This window comes from Capra hircus, chromosome 15 (assembly GCF_001704415.2).
Source record: "Capra hircus breed San Clemente chromosome 15, ASM170441v1, whole genome shotgun sequence".
NCBI lineage: Eukaryota > Metazoa > Chordata > Mammalia > Artiodactyla > Bovidae > Capra > Capra hircus.
This window is the reverse complement of record NC_030822.1, coordinates 80,859,445-80,884,062: the sequence shown is the minus strand read 5'-3', so window position 1 is coordinate 80,884,062 and position 24,618 is coordinate 80,859,445. Positions and strand designations below refer to the sequence as shown.

Below are 24,618 nucleotides of genomic sequence, written 5' to 3'. Positions count from 1 at the left end.
CAGCAGTGAAAGCACAGAGTCTTAACCATTGGACTACTAGGGAATTAACCTCAACAGTCTTAAAGATTTGCACCACTGTGATGATTTTCTCTGTAGCTCACTTTAACTTGGAATATTCTTTTGCATCCTAGATCGGATTTATCAACATTCTTAGGATTTGCACAGTTGCACTGTTTGCAGTGTTGTGATGGCTTGGCACTGGGTGCCCAGACATTTGGTCAAATGGTTATTCTGGGTATGCCTGTGAGGGTGTTTCTGGATAAGATTAATAACACTTGAGTAGATAGACTGAGTAAATTACTGCCACTTTTAATCCATGTGGGCCTCATCCAATCAATTGAAAACCTGAATAGAACATTAGTCATTTCTTGCCTTTGGCCTTGAACTGAAAAGTAATCTCTTCCTAGGTTTCTAGCCTGCCAGCTTTTAGAGTAGAACTGACACCATCAGCTGTCCTGGTTCTTAGGCCTTTGGATTCAAAGTAAAACTACACCATTGGCTGTTCTGAGTCTCTGACTAGCCAACCATAATCTTGGGACCTCCACAATGTTATGAACCAATTATGTGTATGACAACAGACTAGTTCCAAATAGGAAAAGGAGTATGTCAAGGCTGTATATTGTCACTCTTCTTATTTAAATTATATGCAGAGTACATCATGAGAAACACTGGACTGGAAGAAACACAAGCTGGAATCAAGATTGCCGGGAGAAATATCAATAACCTCAGATATGCAGATGACACCACCCTTATGGCAGAAAGTGAGGAGGAACTAAAAAGCCTCTTGATGAAAGTGAAAGAGGAGAGTGAAAAAGTTGGCTTAAAGCTCAACATTCAGAAAACTAAGATCATGGAATCTGGTCCCATCACTTCATGGGAAATAGATGGGGAAACAGTGGAAACAGTGTCAGACTTTTGTTTTGGGGGGCTCCAAAATCACTGCAGATAGTGATTACAGCCATGAAATTAGAAGACGCTTATGCCTTTGAAGGAAAGTTATGACCAACCTAGATAGCATATTCAAAAGCAGACACATTACTTTGCCAACAAAGGTCTGTCTAGTCAAGGCTATGGATTTTCCAGTGGTCATGTATGGGTGTGAGAGTTGGACTGTGAAGAAAGCTGAGCGCTGAAGAATTGGTGTTTTTGGACTGTGGTGTTGGAGAAGACTCTTGAGAGTCCCTTGGATTGCAAGGAGATCCAACCAGTCCATCATAAAGGAGATTAGGCCTGGGTGTTCATTGGAAGGACTGATGCTGAAGCTGAAACTCCAATACTTTGGCCACTTCATACAAAAAGTTGACTCATTGGAAAGGACTCTGATGCTGGGAGGGATTGGAGGCAGGAGGAGAAGAGGATGACAGAGGATGAGATTGCTAAATGGCATCAGCGACTCGATGGACATGAGTTTGGGTAAACTCTTGAGAGTTGGTGATGAACAGGGAGGCCTGGTGTGCTGCGATTCATGGGGTCGCAGAGTTGGACACGACTGAGCAACTGTACTGATATACATATATGCTCTATTTACATACACTCATATACATATACACACACAACCCACACAGATATCACACGTATAACAGTAGTTATATTTATAACAAATAGGCTTATAGCCAAATATATAGCCTATCGGTTCTTTTTCTATGAAGAACTCTAATACAACTTTTCTGTCTTACGTTTCTTTGGAACCCAATCTTTTTATTATCTTTCTCCTTTTATGACACTTCATTCTTAGTGTTTATTTGTATGTGAGCTCAATTTTATTGGCAACAAATAGTCTCAGTTCTTTTCCTCAAAATGGCAGGCTCACTTCCTTCACTTTTGAGCTTATCTGCCAAATACGCAAGATAGAATAGCCAGAGTGTGTCTGTCCTTTGACATTCTGTATAAATGGTGGCTGCATCTGTGCTTTTCCTCAAGACGGCATAGTTCTTGGGCACGTAGCAGAAGTGCTCTATATGGGCTTCCTATTTTGTCACACGGAATTAAAAAGATGTATCCTTAAGGAGCAAGCTTTAATAAAATCCAGAATTTTTAGCACTTCACTAAGGACAGTTTTAAGTGAAGTTGACTTTTTCCCCCTTCCAAGTGCTTGGAGTGAAGAATACAATAAATAGGTGTATTCCTAGATGGTAGCAATTTCATTCACATTTCTTTTGTACCATCAGTGGAAGTGTCCGAATAGTGAGAAAAGCAACTACTTAATGTTTGTATGAAAATAGTTTTAACTTCACAGATTCCTGAGAGGGTTTTAGGGACCTTTGGTGGTCCATGGGCTACGTTAGAGAAACAGTTTGAGATACTGTCTCACAGAATAGATGTGGTTGCTGATGATGAATTTGAGTGATACTTGACCTTCTTTCTCTCCCTTCTTGTGATTTTTTCATGATTTGTCAGCAACTGAAGTTCCATCAGATGCCTGTAGCATCTCTCTAAAGGAGAGTGGCAGAACAAATTCACCATTTGTTCCTTCATATTGTATGTCTTGCATCTGCTTTGTTTGATCTTATAAATTTGAAACCAGTAACATGGAACAACAGACTGATTCCAAATAGGAAAAGGAGTACGTCAAGGCTGTATATTGTCACCTTGCTTATTTAACTTATATGCAGAGTACATCATGAGAATTGCTGGACTGGAAGAAACACAAGCTGGAATCAAGATTGCCAGGAGAAATATCAATAACCTCAGATATGCAGGTGATACCACTCTTATGGCAGAAAGTGAAGAGGAACTTAAAAGCCTCTTGATGAAAGTGAAAGAGAGGAGTGAAAAGGTTGGCTTTAAGCCCAACATTCAGAAAACGAAGATCATTACATCGGTTCCATCACTTCATGGGAAATAGATGGGGAAACAGTGGAAACAGTGGCAGACTTTATTTTTGGGGGCTCCAAAATCACTGCAGATGGTGACTGCAGCCATGAAATTAAAAGACGCTTACTCCTTTGAAGGAAAGTTATGACCAACCTAGATAGTATATTCAAAAGCAGACACATTACTTTGCCGACTAAGGTCCATCTAGTCAAGGCTATGGTTTTTCCTGTGGTCATGTGTGGATGTTAGAGTTGGACTGTGAGGAAGGCTGAGCGCTGAAGAATTGATGCTTTTGAACTGTGGTGTTGGAGAAGACTCTTGAGAGTCCCTTGGACTGCAAGGAGATCCAACCAGTCCATTGTGAAGGAGATCAACCCTGGGATTTCTTTGGAAGGAATGATGCTAAAACTGAAACTCCAGTACTTTGGCTACCTCATGTGAAGAGTTGAGTTATTGGAAAAGACTCTGATGGTGGGAGGGATTGGGGGCAGGAGGAGAAGGGGACGACAGAGGATCAGATGGCTGGATGGCATCACAGACTCGATGGACATGGGTTTGGGTGTACTCCGGGAGTTGGTGATGGACAGGGAGGCCTGGTGTGCTGCGATTCATGGGGTCGCAAAGAGTCAGACACGACTGAGCGTCTGAACTGAACCGACACCAGTAAGGTTCTAAGATATGGAGATCAGAGAGAAAACAATAGCAACTGGGAAACAAAACTTTGACCTGGCTAGAGTAAAACTGTAACTATTGTACACTCACATTTAGAGCCATTCCTTCAATATGTTCTTTTCCAGAGCTATTTCTCATCATTACTGTGTATTTCAGCTTGTAAGTGGCCATTTTGGAATTTTCCTAAATTCAGATTTATAACATTTGATAATAACATTGAATCTGTGAGGCACACAGAAAGCGAGGCATGCTGTCACAATCAGAAACAATTCTACTTCCCAAGACCTGTAATCATCCAATTTGAAATTCTTTGCATACTGGCAATATATTAAAGCATATGTAGCAGGCACAGAAGTGAAAATGGAAATTTACTACAGGAATCCTCAGTTTATGATATGTCATGATCCCGTACCTAAATCTGCAGAAAGGGGCATCCATTTTTTATACCCTTAAAGATACTGTTTTTGAAAGTTTCCCTTTTTTCATCTCTACCTATTTGATTTATGTATTGTTTCATTTCCACAAAGTTCACTCCCACCTTCATTCTTAATATATCTCCCTCCTTACTCAGAACACTGCTCACAAAATCATCTCTGCAGGTAACTTATTTTTCTAATACTGCAAATTACATCATATTACTGCCTCCTGCACATGTGTGCACACACACTCTTTAACACAGGCACATTATTTTATAGTACATCAGCTAGTCAGTAACTTTCTATGATAATGAAAATACTCCTTATTTGCTGTATAAAACAGTACACTGCAGTAACCATTAGCCACATGTATTAGTGTTCTCCAGAAAAACAGAGCCAATTGGAGGGAAGATAGATTGATTTACTCTGTAGAGTTAGCTTGTATGCTTATGGAAGCTAGGTATTCCGAACATCAGAAAACTGGTCCTAGTAGTAAAACTAGCAGTAAAGTTGTAATCCAAGTTTTAGTCCAAAGGAAGGAAAAGTCTGATCCTCCAACTTAAAGACAGTCTGGCAGAGAGAAAAAATTCTTTGTTACTGGACCTTTTGTTCTTTGCAGGCCTTTAATGGATTCAGTGGGTTCCACTCACATTAAGTAAAGCAACCTGCTTTCCTCAGTCTGCTGATTCAGATATTAGTCTCATCCAAAAACACCTTCACAGACATACCCAGATACAATGTTTAGCCAAATATCTGGGTACTCCCACGGCCCAATCAAGTTGACACATAAAAGTAACCATCATATTACATATAACTACGGACTACTTAAAATATGGCTAGACCAAGGAACTAAACTTTTAAGTTTTATTTAATTTTTTTTTTTAGTTTTATTTAATTTTAAATAGTTTAAATTGGTATACATGGCTCATGCTTACTATTTTGGATAACACAGAGATGATTGTCTCAGTCTTAGAATGAAGCTTTGATTGATGTTGTAGGACAATTCAGACTACTTCTCCATCGTCTAGCTTTCACCTGGGCTTGAAACTCCTTCTCTAGAACACAGCTACCATGTAAGAAGTCTAGCTACCCTGAGACTGCCATGCTATGAGGAAGTATTGCTTTGGTCACCTCCTGCGAAGTGTTGATTCATTGGAAAAGACTGATGCTGGGAGGGATTGGGGGCAGGAGGACAACGGGACGACAGAGGATGAGATGGCTGGATGACATCACCGACTCGATGGACATGGGTTTGAGTGAACTCCAGGAGTTGGTGATGGACAGGGAGGTCTGGCGTCCTGCGATTCATGGGATCGCAAAGAGTCAGACACTACTGAGCGACTGAACTGAACTGATGGATAGAGTGCATCAAGAGGGGGAGAGAGCTCTGTCTGTTCTAGCTGTCCATCCCATCTGAAGGAGATGTGAGTGAGGAAATCATACTGGACCTCTCACCCAGGTTAATCAGGCCTTCAGGTGAGCTGCCACCTGACTGACCATATGAAAGCCTGCAAATAAGAAGCTCCATCTAATCCTGCAGAACCGTGAGAGACTAAGTTGTCTTAAACCACTAAGTTTTGGGGTGATTTGCAAAGCAGTAAATAACTGGAACAGAAGTATGCTAAGAAATCAAGGTTTCCTATTTCTGTGACTCACCTAGATCGCAGTCTTACTGTCTTTCTGTTTCCTGCTTTCTTGCTTTTTGTGGTATAAACTTTAATGCTCAAAACTAAATTTGTGGTTTGGGAAAGTCAGTTAATCTGGCCTTCAGCTATCTTGGATTTCTGACCTCACTTTAAAGGCTTTCCTACTTTGAAATAGGACAGCTTGAACCAATGTTGACTTTTCCTTCCTTGCTTAAGGCCATAACCAGTTAATTTAACACCCTTTTCTTTTTCAACCAGTTGTTTTTTAAAAGTGTGATCCCAGAAGACACATACCAGTGCTTCAGTATCAACGTTTTAACATCTGGTTTGCTACCAGAAGAAAAGGATGGGAGTAGAGAGGGGTGTGGTTGGATAGATAGTCAAATGATACCTGCTTGTAAAAGTGATACCACTTATATGTAACAAGACTAGACATGTAGTCAGGTTCTACATTAGTTTTTAATACAATTCGTAATTGTACTATTTAATGCAGTTATACAGCCTCAAACTTTATTCATAAATAACATTTTTATTTCAGTGAGCTCAATATTTATAAAAATTTAAAAGGAATTTACTGTTAAATGTCATGAAAACAAGTGTGTGGGACAAGATTTACCATTATGATTGTTTTTAATGAGCATTTTTTTGTGATTTACACTAAGGGCGAATTTTAGATCTGAAAATTCATTAAGATTCTGCTACATCAGTGATTTTTTTTTTTTTCCTTCTAGTTCTAAGAACAGATAGAAGTGGCTATGGATAATTCATATGATTTCAATCAAAAAGGCTCATGTAATGGAATTCCATCTGAGAAGAAAAACAACTTCCTTGTGTCAGAAGATCATGGACAGAAAATCTTAAGTATACTACAAAATTTTCGAGAACAAAATATCTTTTATGATTTCAAAATAATCATGAAAGATGAAATAATCCCATGTCATCGTTGTGTGTTAGCAGCATGCAGTGACTTTTTCAGGTACTTTTACCTTGTCTGTCTATCCCTCAGATTTTATGATACCAGTAATTAAGTTATTTTTATGACTGTAACTCAATTTTTCCCCTACAGAGCATGGAATAGTAATCTTTAATACTTAAAAAGAGATAGTTAGAACCTAAATTAACTAATGATTTTTTAAATATGAAAATATAAGAATACCTTTTTTAAACCTCAAGTCTTCCCAGGCTAGGATTTCCCAAAGTTAAACATTAGTCCTTATTGTTCTGGAAAAAAAAAGTTGTTTTGATGTGGGGTCAATTTTGTTTGGGAGGTCTCCTGCACTGTATAATTTGGCAAAAGAGAAAAGGATAGACTGAGCAGAAATGGAAGCCAAGCTCAAAGAAAATGAGGCATCTGAGAAAAAAATACATCTTGGATATGGGTTGTATTCCATGGATTGTCCAGGGAAGAGGTACTCTAATGCAGAGAGTTTCTCTTCTCTTTAGCCTGGATCGTCCTAAAGTGGGGAAAAGTACTTCCACAGTCATTTCTGGAGAGCCCTCAACTTGTTTTGATTCTAATTCTGAGTATAATTCAGTTCCCCAAGTAGATCATCCTTCAAGGAATGCACTAGTCATAACACTGTTAGAATCCACTATGACAGTGGGTTTCTGATTCTTCGTGGTTAAGGGTCAGATACATTACCTTAGTATTGTGGTAACTGTATGAAGATAATACCTGTGAGACCTATTCATCAGACAGGCAAACTTCTCTTGCTGACATCCTGATCTTCAGGCCTCCTAGTCATACTTTAATAAACTTAAATCCTAATTGCAGTATTTTACATTAAGTTCCGTTTTAGAAGCAATTCTAAGTAAGCAGAGTTTAAATCTCTAATAAACTTGAAAAAAAAGAGCAAGATATAAGATATAAAAACATCTAGATACAAGTTAACTTATACTGGTTTTAATCCTTAATTTAACTCTTGTTTTACTACCAACATATAATTAAACCATACCCTTATTGCTCAAGATTAAATCTTATAGGTTGCACTTCATTCAGCAAGTTTATTGATATGTAGTACTCACTAAACACCTTTTTTTTTTTTTTTTTGACTCTCCTATGTGGCATGCGGTATCTTCATTCCCTGATGAGGGATCAAACCGTGCCCCATGCATTGGAAGCGTAGAGTCTTATCCACTCGACCACCAGTGAAAGTCACTAAACACCAGTTTCTCTAGGGTTTCCTGCTTTGAATTTGAGAGCAGTGGCTCAGTGCTACATCACAGTTTACTGAGGACAAGGGGAACTACACCTTTTACTAGCTTTTTGCCTAACTAGACTATATGTCTTCATGTATTCTTTTCATTTCTTCTCTCAGGTAACCTAAGTTGTTATTCTTCAGCCTCCACTGGGGCCCTAACTGGCCTTATGCTCTCCCAGTTTCAGATTCCACTAGTTTCTTTCCACCTCCCTTTGAATTCAGTTTTTCTTCCAAGAAACTCTTTTTTGTTCCCTTATCCTTCATATCACCTCTTCACTAGAGGAAGCAGTATAGTATAATAGGTAAATATTTGGCCTCTTTATGCACATGCGCTAAATCTAAATTCTAGCTCCACCAATTATTAGACTAAACTTTATGCTTCAGTTTCTCTTTATGCTTCAGTTTCTTTATTTGTAAAAAATTAGGATAAGACAAATAGGACCTAGCTCATAAAGTCATTAATGAGAGTTGAATGAAATAACATATATGTAATGATTAGGTCAGTCCTCCCTGGTGTCTTGGTGGTAAAGAATCCACCTGCCAGTGCAAGAGAGGCAGGTTCAATCTCGCAGTCAGGAAGATCCCGTGGAAAAGGAAATGGCAACCCACTCTAGTATTCCTGCCTGGGAAATCCCATGGACAGAAGAGCCTGGTGGGCTATGGTCCATGGGGTTGCAATGAGTTAGACACTAGAGACTAAATAACAACAATTGATTAGTGTCCACTGCTTTCAGTTATTATTGTTGAATTAAATTGTTATTAAGCTGAATTTAGTATTATTTATTAATATTATCATTAGCTGAATTTTTTTTAGCTGAAATTATTTCCAAATCTAGCCAAAAAATGGAAATAATTTGGTATGAACATGCAGTCTTATTTCCTTATAAAGTTTTCATGCTAACAAAATAAGAAATTCATGTGAGCATTTGAATTGGCAGTCCTCTGCTCCTTATGTTGGAATTATGCCTACTGCTTAGCTTTTTAGGGATCTGTTTTCAGTTTTTAAAAATTACTGTTGAAACAGTGTTTTTAAAAATATGTAACTGTTCTGAAGTAAAACAAATGACAATTTTATAATGACCTGAATCTTTTATGATATATAATATTTTACTAAATGAGTATATAGTTCACTTAAAAATGCATACAAATGTAGTTAGAAGGTCTGTGTAATTTACACTCTTGTAGATAAGGCCACTAATTCATAATTTTGTGTTATGATCAAACTCACTGGAGTATTGGGCTATAAACTTATAGGAATATTGGGGTATATAAAATTAAAAATAGCAGAAAAGTACACACAGCATGGTAAATGCCTTTTATAATGTTTTTGGAAAATTAAAATTATGATTGAAATGTAAAGTCCCTGGAGACAAGATTCAAAAGGAAGCACACTATTGTATAACCAGTTATGATAACACAGTAAATTTGAGATAGAAGTTAACTGAATACTTTAAAGATGAATAGGATGAAGTATAGAAATATGATATTACATGTCTTCTCAGAGACAGTGTGGAAGCTGATGGTAAATTAGAAATGCATACGATTTTAGAAAACTTGTTTTCCTTAAAATGATAGTAACAGCTAGTGAGCTCAGTTGCAATGCAACCCCATGGGCTGTAGCTCGCCAGGCTCCTCTGTCCATGGAGTTTTTCAGGCAAGAATACTAGACTGGGTTGCCATTTCCTACTCCGATAACAGCTAATATTTTGCATCAGTTAACTTAGATGTTCCTCTCATAACTCGGTGGCATAGGTACTACTAGTATCCTCATTTTCAGAAGAATTTGAAGTATGATTAAGTTGTTAGCTCCCCAAGGTCACACAGTTAAGGCAGCCCTGTCCTAGAGGCCATGCTCTTACCATTACCTTAAACTGACTATCAGTTCAATTCAGTTCAGTTGTTTAGTCATGTCCGACTCTTTGCGACCCCATGAATCGCAGCACGCCAGGCCTCCCTGTCCATCACCAACTCCCAGAGTTCACTCAGACTCCGTCCATTGAGTCAGTGATGCCATCCAGCCATCTCATCCTTTGTCTTCCCCTTCTCCTAAACTGACTATAGATATCTTAATAATCTAATATGATTATCACCACAGGTTAATGTTTCTAAGTTGATCACATTTTTGAAATATCCTGCACAATGTGGAACATGTATAAATTTTTGTAACCATGTTTATTTGTTATTATATTAAGAAGTATTGAATATCCCTATTAGAAAGGGGCTTTATCATCCTTTTCCTAAGGAGTGGTCTGTATTTGGAAGCCTCCTCATATTTTTCAGGTAGACTCTAGTGTTTCTTTAGTAGCTTTAGTTACTCTCTAGAATAGACTTTAATAATGAAATTTATTTTCCCCCAGTACTACTTGGGGGCTTCCCTCATAGCTCAGATGGTAAAGAATCCACCTACAATGCTGGATATGTGGGTTTGAAACCTGGGTTGGGAAGAAACACTGGAGGAAGAAATGGCAACCCACCCCAGTATTCTTACCTGGGAAATCCTATGGATAGAGGAGCCTGGTGGGCTACAGTCCGTGCAGTTGAAAAGAGTTTAATGTGCTAACCAACTAAGCATGCCTGCAGAGTACTAGGGCACTGCTCACAAAGGTATCCTGGACAATACTGGTACAAAAACAAACCAGTGTTAAACCGGGCCCAAAGTCAGATGATCTTTAGTCTTAATGAATGCTCAACTGGCAATCTTTGTTCTTTGTTGTAGCCCTTTCCTCTTTAACCTTAATTTTTATTTGCAGTTCTACTGAAAACCATCTTAATGGGTTTATTTAAAGTGTAAATGTTAGTAACTCTGGATACAAAGTTAATTAAGGATAGATGGCAATATTGTTCTTACCAAAGCCAGTCATGAAATATTCTTAGTCTCCTGCCTAAACATTTCCAAATAATTTATATTTTTGCTTAAAATGAGCCAAAAATGTTCCCAATTTCTTAGAGTGGTATCAACATTACCAGGTGGGGATAATGTATATGTAAGTTTATCCTGTATTTTAAGTAATTTTAGTTATCACCTGCAGAGTTCATACTAAATTAATCCATAGATAAATAAATTCAGCCATTAGATTTTACCCCAATTTTATGAATAATATATAAGAACATCAAATCAGACACAAAATTTGAATCTTTTTATAGCCTTTGGATTCATTGCTATGGCTTAGCTGTAATCTATATATTTTTCAGTGTGATATTGTATAATATATGTATTTTACAGATAAATAATATGGTCTCTATTATAGATATTAATTTATTAGAATTTAAAAATGTATTTTATAAATTTATTTTATATCAACCTAAGAGTGAGGGAAACCTCTTTAAGGTCATATTGAAAATTGTCTTGGAATAAAATATTCCTGTTTATTTGTTCTTCTGTGTTCTTCATTTTTGCAGGGCTATGTTTGAAGTAAACATGAAAGAAAGAGATGGTGGAAGTGTTACCATTACTAATTTGTCCTCCAAAGCAGTAAAAGCATTTCTTGATTATGCCTATACTGGAAAAACAAAGATAACAGATGATAATGTGGAAATGTTCTTCCAGTTGTCATCATTTCTTCAAGTTTCCTTCCTATCCAAAGCTTGCAGTGACTTTTTAATAAAAAGTATTAATCTTGTCAATTGTTTACAGTTATTATCTATATCAGATAGCTATGGCTCTGCCCGTTTGTTTGACCATGCTTTATACTTTGTACAACATCACTTTTCTTTATTATTTAAATCCAGTGATTTCTTAGAGATGAATTTTGGAGTACTGCAAAAGTGTTTGGAATCAGATGAATTAAATGTTCCTGAAGAAGAAACTGTACTGAAAGTTGTCCTTAGTTGGACTAAACATAACTTAGAATCAAGGCAAAAACATCTGCCTTATTTGATTAAAAAAGTAAGATTATGTCAATTATCTGAGGAGACACTTCAAGATTGTCTACTCAATGAAGAGTGTTTACTCAAAAGCGCAAACTGTTTTGATATAATCATGGATGCAATTAAGTGTGTGCAAGGTTCTGGTGGACTTTTCCCTGATGCTCGACCATCCACAACTGAAAAATACATATTTGTTCACAAAACTGAGGAAAATGGAGAAGCTCAATATACGTTTTGCTATAATATTAAAAGTGACTCATGGAAGATACTGCCACAGTCACACCTGATTGATTTGCCAGGATCTAGTCTGTCTAGTTATGGGGAGAAAATATTCTTGACAGGTGGTTGCAAAGGGCCGTGTTGTAGAACAGTTCGGCTTCATATTGCAGAATCATATCATGATGCCACTGATCAAACCTGGTGCTACTGTCCAGTCAAAAATGATTTTTTCCTGGTATCAACTATGAAAACACCAAGAACCATGCATACATCAGTTATGGCTCTCAATAAATTATATGTCATAGGTGGAAAAACTAGAGGATCTCAGGACATTAAAAGTCTCTTAGATGTTGAATCTTACAATCCTCTTTCCAAAGAATGGGTGTCTGTTAGCCCATTACCCAGGGGCATATACTATCCTGAAGCAAGTGCATGCCAAAATGTAATTTATGTTCTTGGATCAGAGGTAGAAATTACAGATGCTTTTAACCCATCACTTGATTGCTTTTTCAACTACAATGCTACAACTGATCAGTGGTCTGAACTAGTAGCAGAGTTCGGGCAGTTTTTTCATGCAACACTAATTAAAGCTGTCCCAGTAAACTGTACACTCTATATATGTGACCTTTCCACTTATAAGGTTTATAGTTTTTGTCCAGATACTTGTGTTTGGAAGGGTGAAGGATCTTTTGAATGTGCAGGCTTCAATGCAGGTGCAGTTGGAATTGAAGATAAAATTTATATATTAGGTGGTGATTATGCACCAGATGAAATCACAGATGAAGTTCAAGTCTACCACAGTAGCAGGTCTGAGTGGGAAGAAGTTTCACCAATGCCAAGAGCCTTAACTGAATTTTACTGCCAGGTGATTCAGTTTAATAAATACAGAGACCCATGGTTTTCTAATCATTTCTAAAAGTTGTGTATGATTAGACATTCTAAAGCAATTGCAGTTCTAGAAGCCTGCAGTAAATTAATTAACTTTAATTATTATTAAAAAGGTCTTTATAGCTTAGTGAGATAAAATAGACCTTCTATAAGAGAATTACTATGAATGTATACCATATTAGAAAAATGCTATGAATGTATACTATATATGAATTAGCAGTTCCCAGAAACTTAAAATACACAATACATTTTACCAAAAACTATTTAATCTTGGAGAATAGGATATTAGTATTTTCATATGTAAGTAAAACTCAGGCTTTAATGTTTTGATTCTTAAAGTACTTTATCCATGACAGAAAAACAAATCATGCTTCACAGAACTGTACAATGTAAATGGGAGAAGTCTCTTTAGGTAGTAAAAATGACTTATTTATACTATATTATATGAAGTGTAAAATATATTAGCGGTGAGAATCCTATCTTGTTACTATAGGTATAAGAGTAGTTGAATTCCTATTTTTTCTGATCATTGGTTAGCTATTTTTAAGCCCTTTCTTTTCTTTCACTATTTTTCAGTCAGAAAATTTTCTGAAATGAAGTGTATTTCCCCAGCCTTCTAAAACTGTACACTAAACATGTTTTTTTAATTTTTTGGTTCAACTCTTCATTAAGAGCATAGTGTACTGTAGTGCTGTTGGTAGTTACTGAAATGTCTTAAAATTTGCTTATTAGTTTTCAGTGTTATTTGGTCTCAGTTTTTAGAGGTATTTTATTTTCTGGCTCAAGCTCAGTAAATTAACTTTCTTGATTTATTTAATCAGTTCAAGTTATATCTTGATTTTATCTTGACATGTAATCCTTTTAGTGACATTCTTGGATTCTGGGATGGTAGTCCTAAAGTATTTTTCCATATCATTGCCAGATTCCAATGTAATCGAGGATATAGAAAATCTGACCTCTAGATAAGTGGACCACTATTGTTGGCATTTCTTGAACTTTTGCATGTCCAAATTTGAGTTGCAGTAAGAAATTTCAACATCTCAGTTAGTACTGTGTCAGTTTTTTGTGATGTTGTATACCAGCTGTAAAGTGCTGTGTATGTTTTCTTCTTCAGCATATTATTCATTGTGAATTATTTACTAAATTTAAAAATGTGACTGGGCTTTTGGTATTGATAGTAGATATGTGAAACTTGCAACTTATTCGATGTTTAATCATCTCTAACCCAAACAATAAAAGAGAATCATCCTTGTTCTCAGTTAAGATGATTCTGCCTTGTAAGAGGATATGTTTCTTTAATCAGTTTTAACGATACAGGTATTTTAGGTTTTAGGACCTGATTTATATCTCAGGTAATCTGTAGATTGTATTTCTCTGGAATCAAGCGAAGTTTCCCACAACTGTAGTAAATGTTAATCTGTTGTAAATATTCTTTAGAAGTAGAAATATACCTAAATGAAGGTCCTTTTATTTTACCATATAAATTTATGTAATCATAAGTTTCAAATATATTTTTCAAAATGGAACAGAATGCTAAATTATGCAATTTCAAAATCAGGGATTGTCCATAATCAGACGATAGTTGCATAAAAATTATTCTGTAGAATTGGTGGCTTCCTCCCTTCCTACCTTAATTGGCTCTGCCCTTCTCTTTCTCTCTCTCTGTGTGGGTGTGTGTATGTGTGTTGTGTGCATAGGAAAGAAAATTCAGTGGAGGCTTTCTCTGTGTGTTATGTGGCACTTTGAAAACAAGTTATTTAATAAAGACCATAACACAGTAGGTGATTAAATTGTTAAACCTTTATAAACAAATATTTCCAGAAAGGAGAAACTAAAGCAAAATAGAATCCCTTCCTGATCTTGTTTCATTATTATATCTTGATTTCTACCATTCTTCTCACTGGCCATTGATTTTTAAATTTTATTTTTACTTGGAGGATAATTACGATGTGGTGATGGTTTCTGCCACACATCAACATGAGTCAGCTATAGGCATATATATGTCCCCTTCCTCTGAAGCCTTCCTCCTACCTCCCTTCATACCCCACCCCTCTGGGTTGTCACAGAGCAATCACGGCCATTGGTTCCTGATGTTACTAGAAGTATCCTTGTTACCAAGCCATAAGTAACTCCCTCTGCATTTGATTTTAAACACTTTTCAATGCACAAGGCTTTCTGCCTTAGTTTCCACAATTGCTGCAGGAAACTTGATTGTTTTTCACTTACTGTCATCTCTTTACATCTGTACCTAAGTGTTCTTCATCAGTCATAACTAAAAAAAGTTGTCTAGTCATAAAACCTCAAACTCTTCCTTTACTTACTGTTCTTTTTCCTTGGCATTATAGCAATCTGTGCTGGGCTTGGCTCTCTTAGCAATTAATCTTGTACTCTCCAATTTTGCATCATCTGGTAAAGGGAACACTTTCATTTGATCTACTAAATGGTTATTGAAAAATGGTTCTGGGTGTTCAAAATCCTCAAGGAACCCAGGCACATGTACACATGGTCAGTGACTTAACTGGTATTATTCTGATCTTGGCAATCACTTTGGCTTCACCAAGAACCACATACATTATTTCTGGCCTGGCCCTCTATTCTTGATCTCTTGCAAGTCTCAGTGATCTTTCAAGTCTATTCTGCTACCCAGGAGGAGCCGTTTTTCCTGTCTGTAAGATTAGAAAACAATATCCATTTATGACTTTTTCCCTTAGTCTTTTTTTTTTCTTTAAAGTTTCCTTCCCGTTCATTATCATCCTTCAGTCAGTGCTGCATTGTAAGAGAAAATAATTAAGCTCATTATCCAGATTGCTTTCATTCTTATAGCAAAATTCTAAGTAACATTTCCAAATTGTTTGTCATTTGTCCTGGTAAATTGATTATGCATGCAAAAAAAAATTGCAGTATGTAGTATCCTAGTGTCCGCTAAAATTGAAAGATATAAAAAAATTAAATTCAACATTTATATGATATCAAAGTTAATGAACATTTTTAGAACTATCTTCAAACTTGATTTATAATGTAGAGCACCTGTTCATGTATTGCCTGTGAAACAAAAGCAGTATGAAGAATATTTGCATAATCAAATTAACTGCATTCATATAATACTCAGTTTTGGTTGGGGAGGGGAAAAAGTCTTTATCACGACAGTATCCATTTATATGTTACTCTTGAAAGCCAGCATATTATTTGAGAGCAGCCACATCCTGCAACATGATTCCATTTTCCCCAGATACCAAGAAGAGCAATTGAGTATGTGTTCAGGGTACCTAAATGAAGGCATCTGTCTTGAAAATCAGAGTCAAATATAGAGGGAGACATCTGTTTACCTTTTGAGATGTGGAAGCAATAAATGTAATGGCTAAATATATTGTTGAATATATTTTGGATCACCATTCTCAGTTTAATTGGATCCAATGTTTGGAAACCCCATATATTTAGAATTGAATGTGTAAGAACAAAAAATGCCTTCCAATGGGCAACTCTTGAGGGCAACGTAAAAAAGAAGGCAAAAGTTTAAATGGAAGCCAGTTTCTGTTCAGCATAACAGAATTCACTCAACTTTATAAAGTCATATTTGGAATAAGACTAAATATCAAAAATGGCATGTGGTAGAAAACGAGGCCAAATAAATTCCTACACAGGAGTACACAACCAAAGATTTATATATTTTATTTGCACATTTTGATCTTAATATTCTTCTGCCTTTTGACTAATTGCTTCCTCCAATTTGTTTAGCATTTAGGCATTCTGAGTAACTTGATTTTAATTTCTGTATACTCAAGATTTTGATAAAATCTGAGTCATAAAATTACATCATTTTAGGAGCATTCTTGTTGAAGGAAATTTGTTCTTTTTTTAAAAATCACTTTGGAAAAACTCTGTAAAGGGTGCTGACATTTATAGTGAGCTGCTAATAGGGATTTCTCCTGTTTACCATAACTGCACATTTGTTTTACAGTGAATAGAAACTGAAAGACCATTACCTAAAATTTTGTCCTGAATTATTTCACCACAAATGTGGCTGTATATCTATATGTAATGAATTTAGTTAAAGATAATGTGCTTTGAAAGATACCTTTAATTAAAAATGTTTATAAATTATATTTGATTACACTAAGATGCTTAATCAAATTTAATTTAGGGGTTTTAATCAGTACAATATTACAATAGGGATTTTAATCACAGCATGGTATTACACAGTGATCAAGATAACTTTTCTAAATCATAGATTCATATTCAAACTTGAAGGTAAAATCTAATACAGCTTCCAGCCTTGTATAGAAAACCTCTCTAAATTCTAAAATACCTTTGACAGATGATTTTCTTTTCAAATTCTAATTCAGTTCTTTCAGGGTAAAGAGCTCACTACCTCCATTTTTAAACAGTTCTATTAGAAAGTTCTTCCTAAGGTTGAAAGCAACTCTGCCTCCCTGTAATAACTTTCAGTCCTTGATCTTAGGTTGCTGTCTCCATAAGTATTGGAAATAGCATGTCTTCCATTCCTCTGAAATCAAGTCTTCACTTTCCTTCTTGTTCAAATGGTTAACACTTTAAAACTTGCCACAGTGGCCAAGGTTATATACCTTCTACATGTACATTTGCCTCAGAAAAGTCCATCCTAGCTCTGTTGCTTTTTTGGTGTGTTGAGCATGATGAGCATTGTATAATCTAATAAAGCAAGCACTTCATTCCCTTAATCAGCTCTTATAAATCCAGTGTGAGCTAGAGCCTTGCTATCTCTCCTATCAGCTATTGACATAATAACAAACATATTTTCTGGGAGAGGAATTTGAAAGCCAGATTTTAATGTCTTTTCATCATTTCACATTAGATATGGTTTTCAGAATTTTAATAATATTTCTAAAAGAGACTAAAGCATTTACAAAAAATAGAAACCAAAGCAGTCACTAACTAGATCAACAAATTATGCTGTTGGTTCTAAGGGTAACAACGTTGCTGGAATTACTTAAGAGTACAATTCTCTTGAGTATCATTGTAGTGTAAATACTTCTTTACATATCTGTCTTATTTAATTGGAAACTCTTAGGAGTAGGGGTATTATCATTTCTGGACCTAGCAATTAGCACAGTGCTTGCATATTAATAAGGCATCTAATAAGCTAACATTCTATCAAGCCAATATATGAAGCAAAATGTATTATATTTTTTTTGAATGGGTTAGACTTAACTGCATATTTTGCAATTTTTGTGTACAAAAAATTGATTTACATCAGGATTTTACATTTAAGAATGCTACACATTGTACTTTAGTTATCAATGTATGTGTTAATTCTTTTTGTAATATTTGATATCCTTATATTAAAAGTCTGGGCTAGCTAATTTACACAACTTTTTGTTAGTATATGTTGTATATCTTTGTTACTATATGGAAAAATTAATAATGAAGTACTTTTTATTTGAGAATGAAATTGCATTACATAGTACATTGCCCACATTTGGAGAACATGTATAGTTGGTTGTATAGTTGTGTTGTATATGTATATTTGGTACTTGAAAGTGAAATTATACTTTCAAAGTAATTCATTGAATTTTTTTAGTGCTTAAGGATTATTTGTTCTCCTTGAATTTTAATTATAAGATTTAATTCTGTGCTTCTTTTCAAATACAGTAATAGATAAGGCAACGACTGAAAGTATCGTTAGTAGACATACAACCCCCATTTCCCCTACAAGAACATAATAGCTTTAGTGACCTTTTTCCCACAGGGGAGACTGTGCACAAAGCTACTTAACTTTGCATACATAAGTGATTTATTTCATTTTCTGTTAGTAGAATATGGGCATTTACTATATGCTATGAGAAATACATTTTTTTTCAGGTCCATGTTAACCATATTAATATGTAGTAAACATTTCAATTATATAAAATAATTATTAATGTATTAAAATGTATCTCAGAAAAGAATATATATTGTTTGTATTTATTGTTAATAGAAATAAAAAAGGTAGAAAAAGGTGAATGCTAAGGCTCTCATTTTCTTACCACCCCCTTCCCCAGATGCCCTGAGAGGCTCTGATGAATCTCAGAATTCCTGAGAGAGTGGTGGTGGAGGTGGGGTTACTGTTAGAACTGGCTCTGTAACTGTGGACAGAGCAGCATAGACTTCAAGGTGGACATGTTGGGCTGAGTGAATAAAATCCAGCTAGATTTGAAATGAATCATAGATGGGGAGAGACCTTGAGGCTCTGCATGTAAGAAAGAACAGACCAAATGTCCATGAGCCACAAATGAAAGCAGTAGAAGCTAGCTGAATGTCCAAGGTCAGGCACTATCCAACCCTACTTCACCAGACATCAGCAACACAAGAATCAGCTAGATGCCAGGGTGTAAGCCTCCTTCCTACCTAATTGTACAGGTGAACTAGTGAAGAGGTCCAGAGTCTGAGAGATGATCATACCATAACATTATTTTAAGATGTTTACATTGGACAGATGCTGTCTTAATTCCAGTTCAATTTTTCCTCTTTCTGGACAGGCCCATTTGCCATCACATTTCTGATTTTCTTACGTGATCAGTTGTGATTTACTAAACAACCTTGACTTCCAAACCCTCTTCTAGAGTACTACTCAGGTTGAAACAGTTGTTCTATGGAAACTAGCCCTTAAAAAAATCAACTGTTCTATCCCACATGCTTGCATAATGCTAGTTGCTTTCTCTTCATTTCTTAGGCTCTGTTACCAAATCCTTGGTCCAACTTTACTGCTCCAGACTTCTTCCCGTATTACCTCCAATTCTCCATGTGCTTCCAGCTTCTGTAGTTTACTTGGCCAGCAAATGATGACTCACCTCCTTCTGTTTAATCCCCATAGTTAATTTAAAATGTAAGGATATTGGGGGGAATTTGCCTGTTACCAGGTTATTGGGGATGCTACCCCGAAACCAAAGGTCTCTTGGTCAGCATTTTAATACTTGGAAGTTTTCCTCTTAAGTCATTAAATAGAATGGTTCATAATCTCAGACTGATGCATTGGCATTTGAAGTTCTTTCCCTAAATTCTGAACTGCCTGAATTTATCTTACTGCAAAACAAAAGTCCCTCAAAGACAAAATTTAATCTCTATACTCAGTAAATAAATTGCAAAACATATTTAAACTTAAGTAATTAAGAATTACTTAATATTGTGTTACAGGCTCTTATTCAGTTACAGTATAAGTTGCAAATAGGTTTTGTCAAAAACTAGCTATTTGGCCAATATACAGATTTTAATTGATGTACATTTTTCAGAGAAAAAAGTAATCCTAAAATGTAATTACTCTTCACTATTAATATGGAGTTTCAAAGTAATATTTATAAAGTGCTTTGAGATTTTTGAAACTATAAAATATTGAATTTTTAGACAATGTGGCACTAAACCAATCTACCTAGTAAACATTAATTAAAACTGCAATTTATTTTAATTACTTTTATAAAACCTATGTTTCCACGGTAAAGTTTCCTTGGACTTATTAATTTTTTCAATTTTGAAGACTTCTATGAAGCCTAATGAAACTAAACCTTAAAGGGCAAACAATATTCATGAGAAACTTAAGAAATATTTGGGACCATCTTAAAATATTTAACATATCATCATAGTATTTATAGAGTTAGATTTCACTGCACCTGATAAATATTTTTGCATTTCTTCCAAATTCAGGGCTTGTTTAACCTGATTCTGTTCTAGTATAATTACTGAGTCTTTCCATGGGAAATTAATTACCCTTACCTAACTTTGAGTAAAATACATGGTGCAAAGTTAGTTTAACATTTTCAATCAAGAAAAGCCTTTGTCTAGCCTTTTCATTTAAAAATCCAACTGGCCTAATTTTTTCCTTTTAGAGATTAACCACCTTTTATGTTATGAAATATTAATTGACATTTGAAAAAAACTTTTCAAATATTTAAAAAAAACTTTTAAAAACAACTTGCAACAAATGAGTAATTTTTTTGTTTCCTTTAAAAATAGTGTTCACCTTGTGATCTATTCCTGAAGGAGTGAAATATACCTCAATATTCTTCAATTTAAATACAATTCACATTTCACTTATAAGCACAAATTAATGAACACTTGTTTCTAGCAATTTTCACAAAGAGAATTATTCTAGTATAAAGCATCTAAATTTCTTTCCTTGATGAATGAAATATTAAGCTCTAACCAATAATTTTTGTTATGGGATGTCTACCCAGGAGTATATGTGTCAGGCAGTGTTCCTTAAAGTTTCCTCTGGGAAAAAAAAAAAAAAAAAAAGGTCATTTGGGAGTCCCATTAAAAATACTGAATCCAGGGGGACGTGCCGCCAGGCTAGCAGGAAACATCCAATCCCTTGTGCTATTAGATGAATGGAAAACTGATTTAAACAATGTACTAACAAGCAATTGTCCTTGATTTTTGTACTTTGTAGCATTCCTCAACTTCTTTTCACATCTTCCCTTACTGTAAAATCTGCATTTAAGTTTTGCAGAAAATGAAGCAATTGAAAAGGAAAAGCAATTTCAGTGTACAAGAAACTCAGACCCTTTTGAAAGAAATTACAGAAAGGAAGGAAGGAATTTTTTCTAAGCAGCTTAATACAACAATTAATGTGATGAAGCGAATGGCTTGGGAGGAGATTGCACAGTGTGTGAATGTTGTAGAAGAAGGAGAACAGAGAACAGGGACAGAAGTGAAAAGAAGGTACCTTGACTGGCGAGCCCTTATGAAGAGAAAGAAGATGAAGGCGAACATTAAGCTAGTTGGTTCAGGGTTTCCCCTTCCCACATCTGATTTAGATGACTCTCTCATTGAAGAGATAGATGAAAAGATTGGATTCCGAAGTGATACAAATTTTGATTGGCAAAATGTGGCAGATTTCAGGGATGCAGGTGGATCCTGAGGTCAAGGAAGAAGAGGAAGAAAGAGATCCCCAGAGTCCTGAATTTGAGATTGAAGAGGATGAAGAAATGTCATCAGTCATTCCAGATTACACGAGGGAAAATGAACTTCCTGATTTCCCCCACATTGATGAATTTTTTACTCTGAACTCAACACCATCTAGGTCTGCATATGATGAGCCCCATTTGCTTGTAAACATAGAGAAACAGAAACTAGAACTGGAAAAACGAAGGCTTGATATTGAGGCTGAAAGACTGCAGGTAGGGAAGGAACGCCTACAGATTGAGAAAGAGAGGCTGCGGCATTTAGACATGGAGCATGAGCGACTTCAGCTGGAGAAGGAGCGGTTGCAGATTGAAAGAGAGAAGCTGAGGTTACAGACAGCCAACTCAGAGAAGCCACCTTTGGGAAGTGAACTTGGTCAAGGGGAAAAGTCCATACATCAGCCACAGGATAGAGAGACCGAGAAGTTAAAACCTGAGAGAGAATGCTTACAACTGGAAAAAGATAGGCTGCATTTTTTGGAATCTGAATCGAAGAAGCTGCAGATTGAAAAGAAACGCTTTCAAGTAGCAAGAGACTACAAATTCAGAAGGAAAGACATTTGCAGTGATTTATCTAGGTCTCCACTTATCAAATGTTTGCAAGCCATAGGTTTTGGTTTAAAAATAATTGCAGGATTAGCTGTATTGTTGTTGTTTTTCTCCTGTTTAATATTAGTTTTTTCAATATGAAAAAGATAATTCTTTGTGGGTAATATATGCTTAAGTCTTCTATGAAAACTATGTGCCCTAGCATAAACAGTATAGCAGAAATTGTTGTACTATACACTTTTAATTTAGTAAAATTACACACAGTTATATAATCTATGCACTCAGAGTTTACAATTATGTCTGTAAAATTCTAGCTCAGTAGTTGTCAACTGGGGATGTATTTGGCCCCCAAAAGACATCTGGCAATGTCTGGCAACATTTTTTCGTTGTCAGAATTGGAAAGTTGGGCACATTGCTCCTGGCAATGTAGTAGCTAGGGATGCCTACATCCTGCAATGCACAGGACAGTTCCCACTCCCCTCCCCCCCCCACCCCCTCGCCAAAAAGAATGATCAAACCCTAAATAGCAATGTTGCTGAAGTTGAGGAACCCTGTCTTAGCCTGCTGAGCACCTCTTTAGCTTTGTTTCAGTTTCAGAATGTTAAAACCGCAGATATTTATGTAGGGATTACTTAAATGGCCCAAAACTATGAAACAGTACTGTATAGTATATTGACTATAGAAAGTGATGAAGATTATAGATGTTTTATTGCTTTGTTTCCATCTGTATATAATGTGAGAGTCAGAAAAGAATACAGGCAACATCAGAGGTTGTCTAAAGTGGGTTACTTTCCAAAGCAGTTCACTCATCTAGCTATTGGTGCTTTAGAAACAGCACACATTTTTGTAAGCTTTATGCTTTCTTCTGTGACTCCATTGACTAAGCCAGTAGTTTAGACAAAAAATGTCATTTCAACAATGTACTAAAATTTAATATACTTGGTTGAAGCTAGTAAGAATGTTACCAGTTTAAAAATGGTGCCAGCAAAGACAGACATATAGATCAATGGAACAAAATAGAAAGCCCAGAGATAAATCCACACACATATGGACACCTTATCTTTGACAAAGGAGGCAAGAATATACTATGGAGTAAAGACAATCTCTTTAACAAGTGGTGCTGGGAAAACTGGTCAACCACTTGTAAAAGAATGAAACTAGATCACTTTCTAACACCGTACACAAAAATAAACTCAAAATGGATTAAAGATCTAAATGTAAGATCAGAAACTATAAAACTCCTAGAGGAGAACATAGGCAAAACACTCTCAGACATAAATGACAGCAGGATCCTCTATGATCCACCTCCCAGAATTCTGGAAATAAAAGCAAAAATAAACAAATGGGATCTAATTAAAATTAAAAGCTTCTGCACAACAAAGGAAAATATAAGCAAGGTGAAAAGACAGCCTTCTGAATGGGAGAAAATAATAGCAAATGAAGCAACTGACAAACAACTAATCTCAAAAATATACAAGCAACTTCTGCAGCTCAATTCCAGAAAAATAAACGACCCAATCAAAAAATGGGCCAAAGAACGAAATAGACATTTCTCCAAAGAAGACATACAGATGGCTAACAAACACATGAAAAGATGCTCAACATCACTCATTATTAGAGAAATGCAAATCAAAACCACAATGAGGTACCACTTCACACCAGTCAGAATGGCTGCGATCCAAAAATCTGCAAGCAATAAATGCTGGAGAGGGTGTGGAGAAAAGGGAACCCTCCTACACTGTTGGTGGGAATGCAAACTAGTACAGCCACTATGGAGAACAATGTGGAGATTCCTTAAAAAATTGCAAATAGAACTACCTTATGACCCAGCAATCCCATTGCTGGGCATACACACTGAGGAAACCAGAAATGAAAGAGACACATGTACCCCAATGTTCATCGCAGCACTGTTTATAATAGCCAGGACATGGAAACAACCTAGATGTCCATCAGCAGATGAATGGATAAGAAAGCTGTGGTACATATACACAATGGAGTATTACTCAGCCGTTAAAAAGAATTCATTTGAATCAGTTCTGATGAGATGGATGAAACTGGAGCCAATTATGCAGAGTGAAGTAAGCCAGAAAGAAAAACACCAATACAGTATACTAACACATATATATGGAATTTAGAAAGATGGCAATGACGACCCTGTATGCAAGACAGGAAAAAAGACACAGATGTGTATAACGGACTTTTGGACTCAGAGGGAGAGGGAGAGGGTGGGATGATTTGGGAGAATGGGAATTCTAACATGTATACTGTCATGTAAGAATTGAATCGCCAGTCCATGTCTGACGTAGGGTGCAGCATGCTTGGGGCTGGTGCATGGGGATGACCCAGAGAGATGTTGTGGGGAGGGAGGTGGGAGGGGGGTTCATGTTTGGGAACGCATGTAAGAATTAAAGATTTTAAAATTTAAAAAATAAAA

General features: G+C 36.0%; 1 protein-coding gene and 1 pseudogene across 3 annotated transcripts in view; both read left to right on the top strand.

Moving 5' to 3' along the window:
- The window catches only part of KBTBD3 (kelch repeat and BTB domain containing 3), a 71,605-nt gene extending 52,913 nt beyond the window's left edge, over positions 1-18,692 (top strand). For all 3 annotated transcript variants that reach the window (XM_018059904.1, XM_005689336.3, XM_013969383.2), the window contains exons 2-3: positions 6,280-6,524; positions 11,149-18,692. In XM_018059904.1, the coding sequence (XP_017915393.1) occupies positions 6,304-6,524; positions 11,149-12,751 (1,824 nt within the window). In that variant the 5' untranslated portion in view covers positions 6,280-6,303 and the 3' untranslated portion in view covers positions 12,752-18,692. The remainder of the gene's footprint in view (positions 1-6,279; positions 6,525-11,148) is intronic.
- Positions 21,185-22,204, top strand: LOC102185289 (annotated as a pseudogene).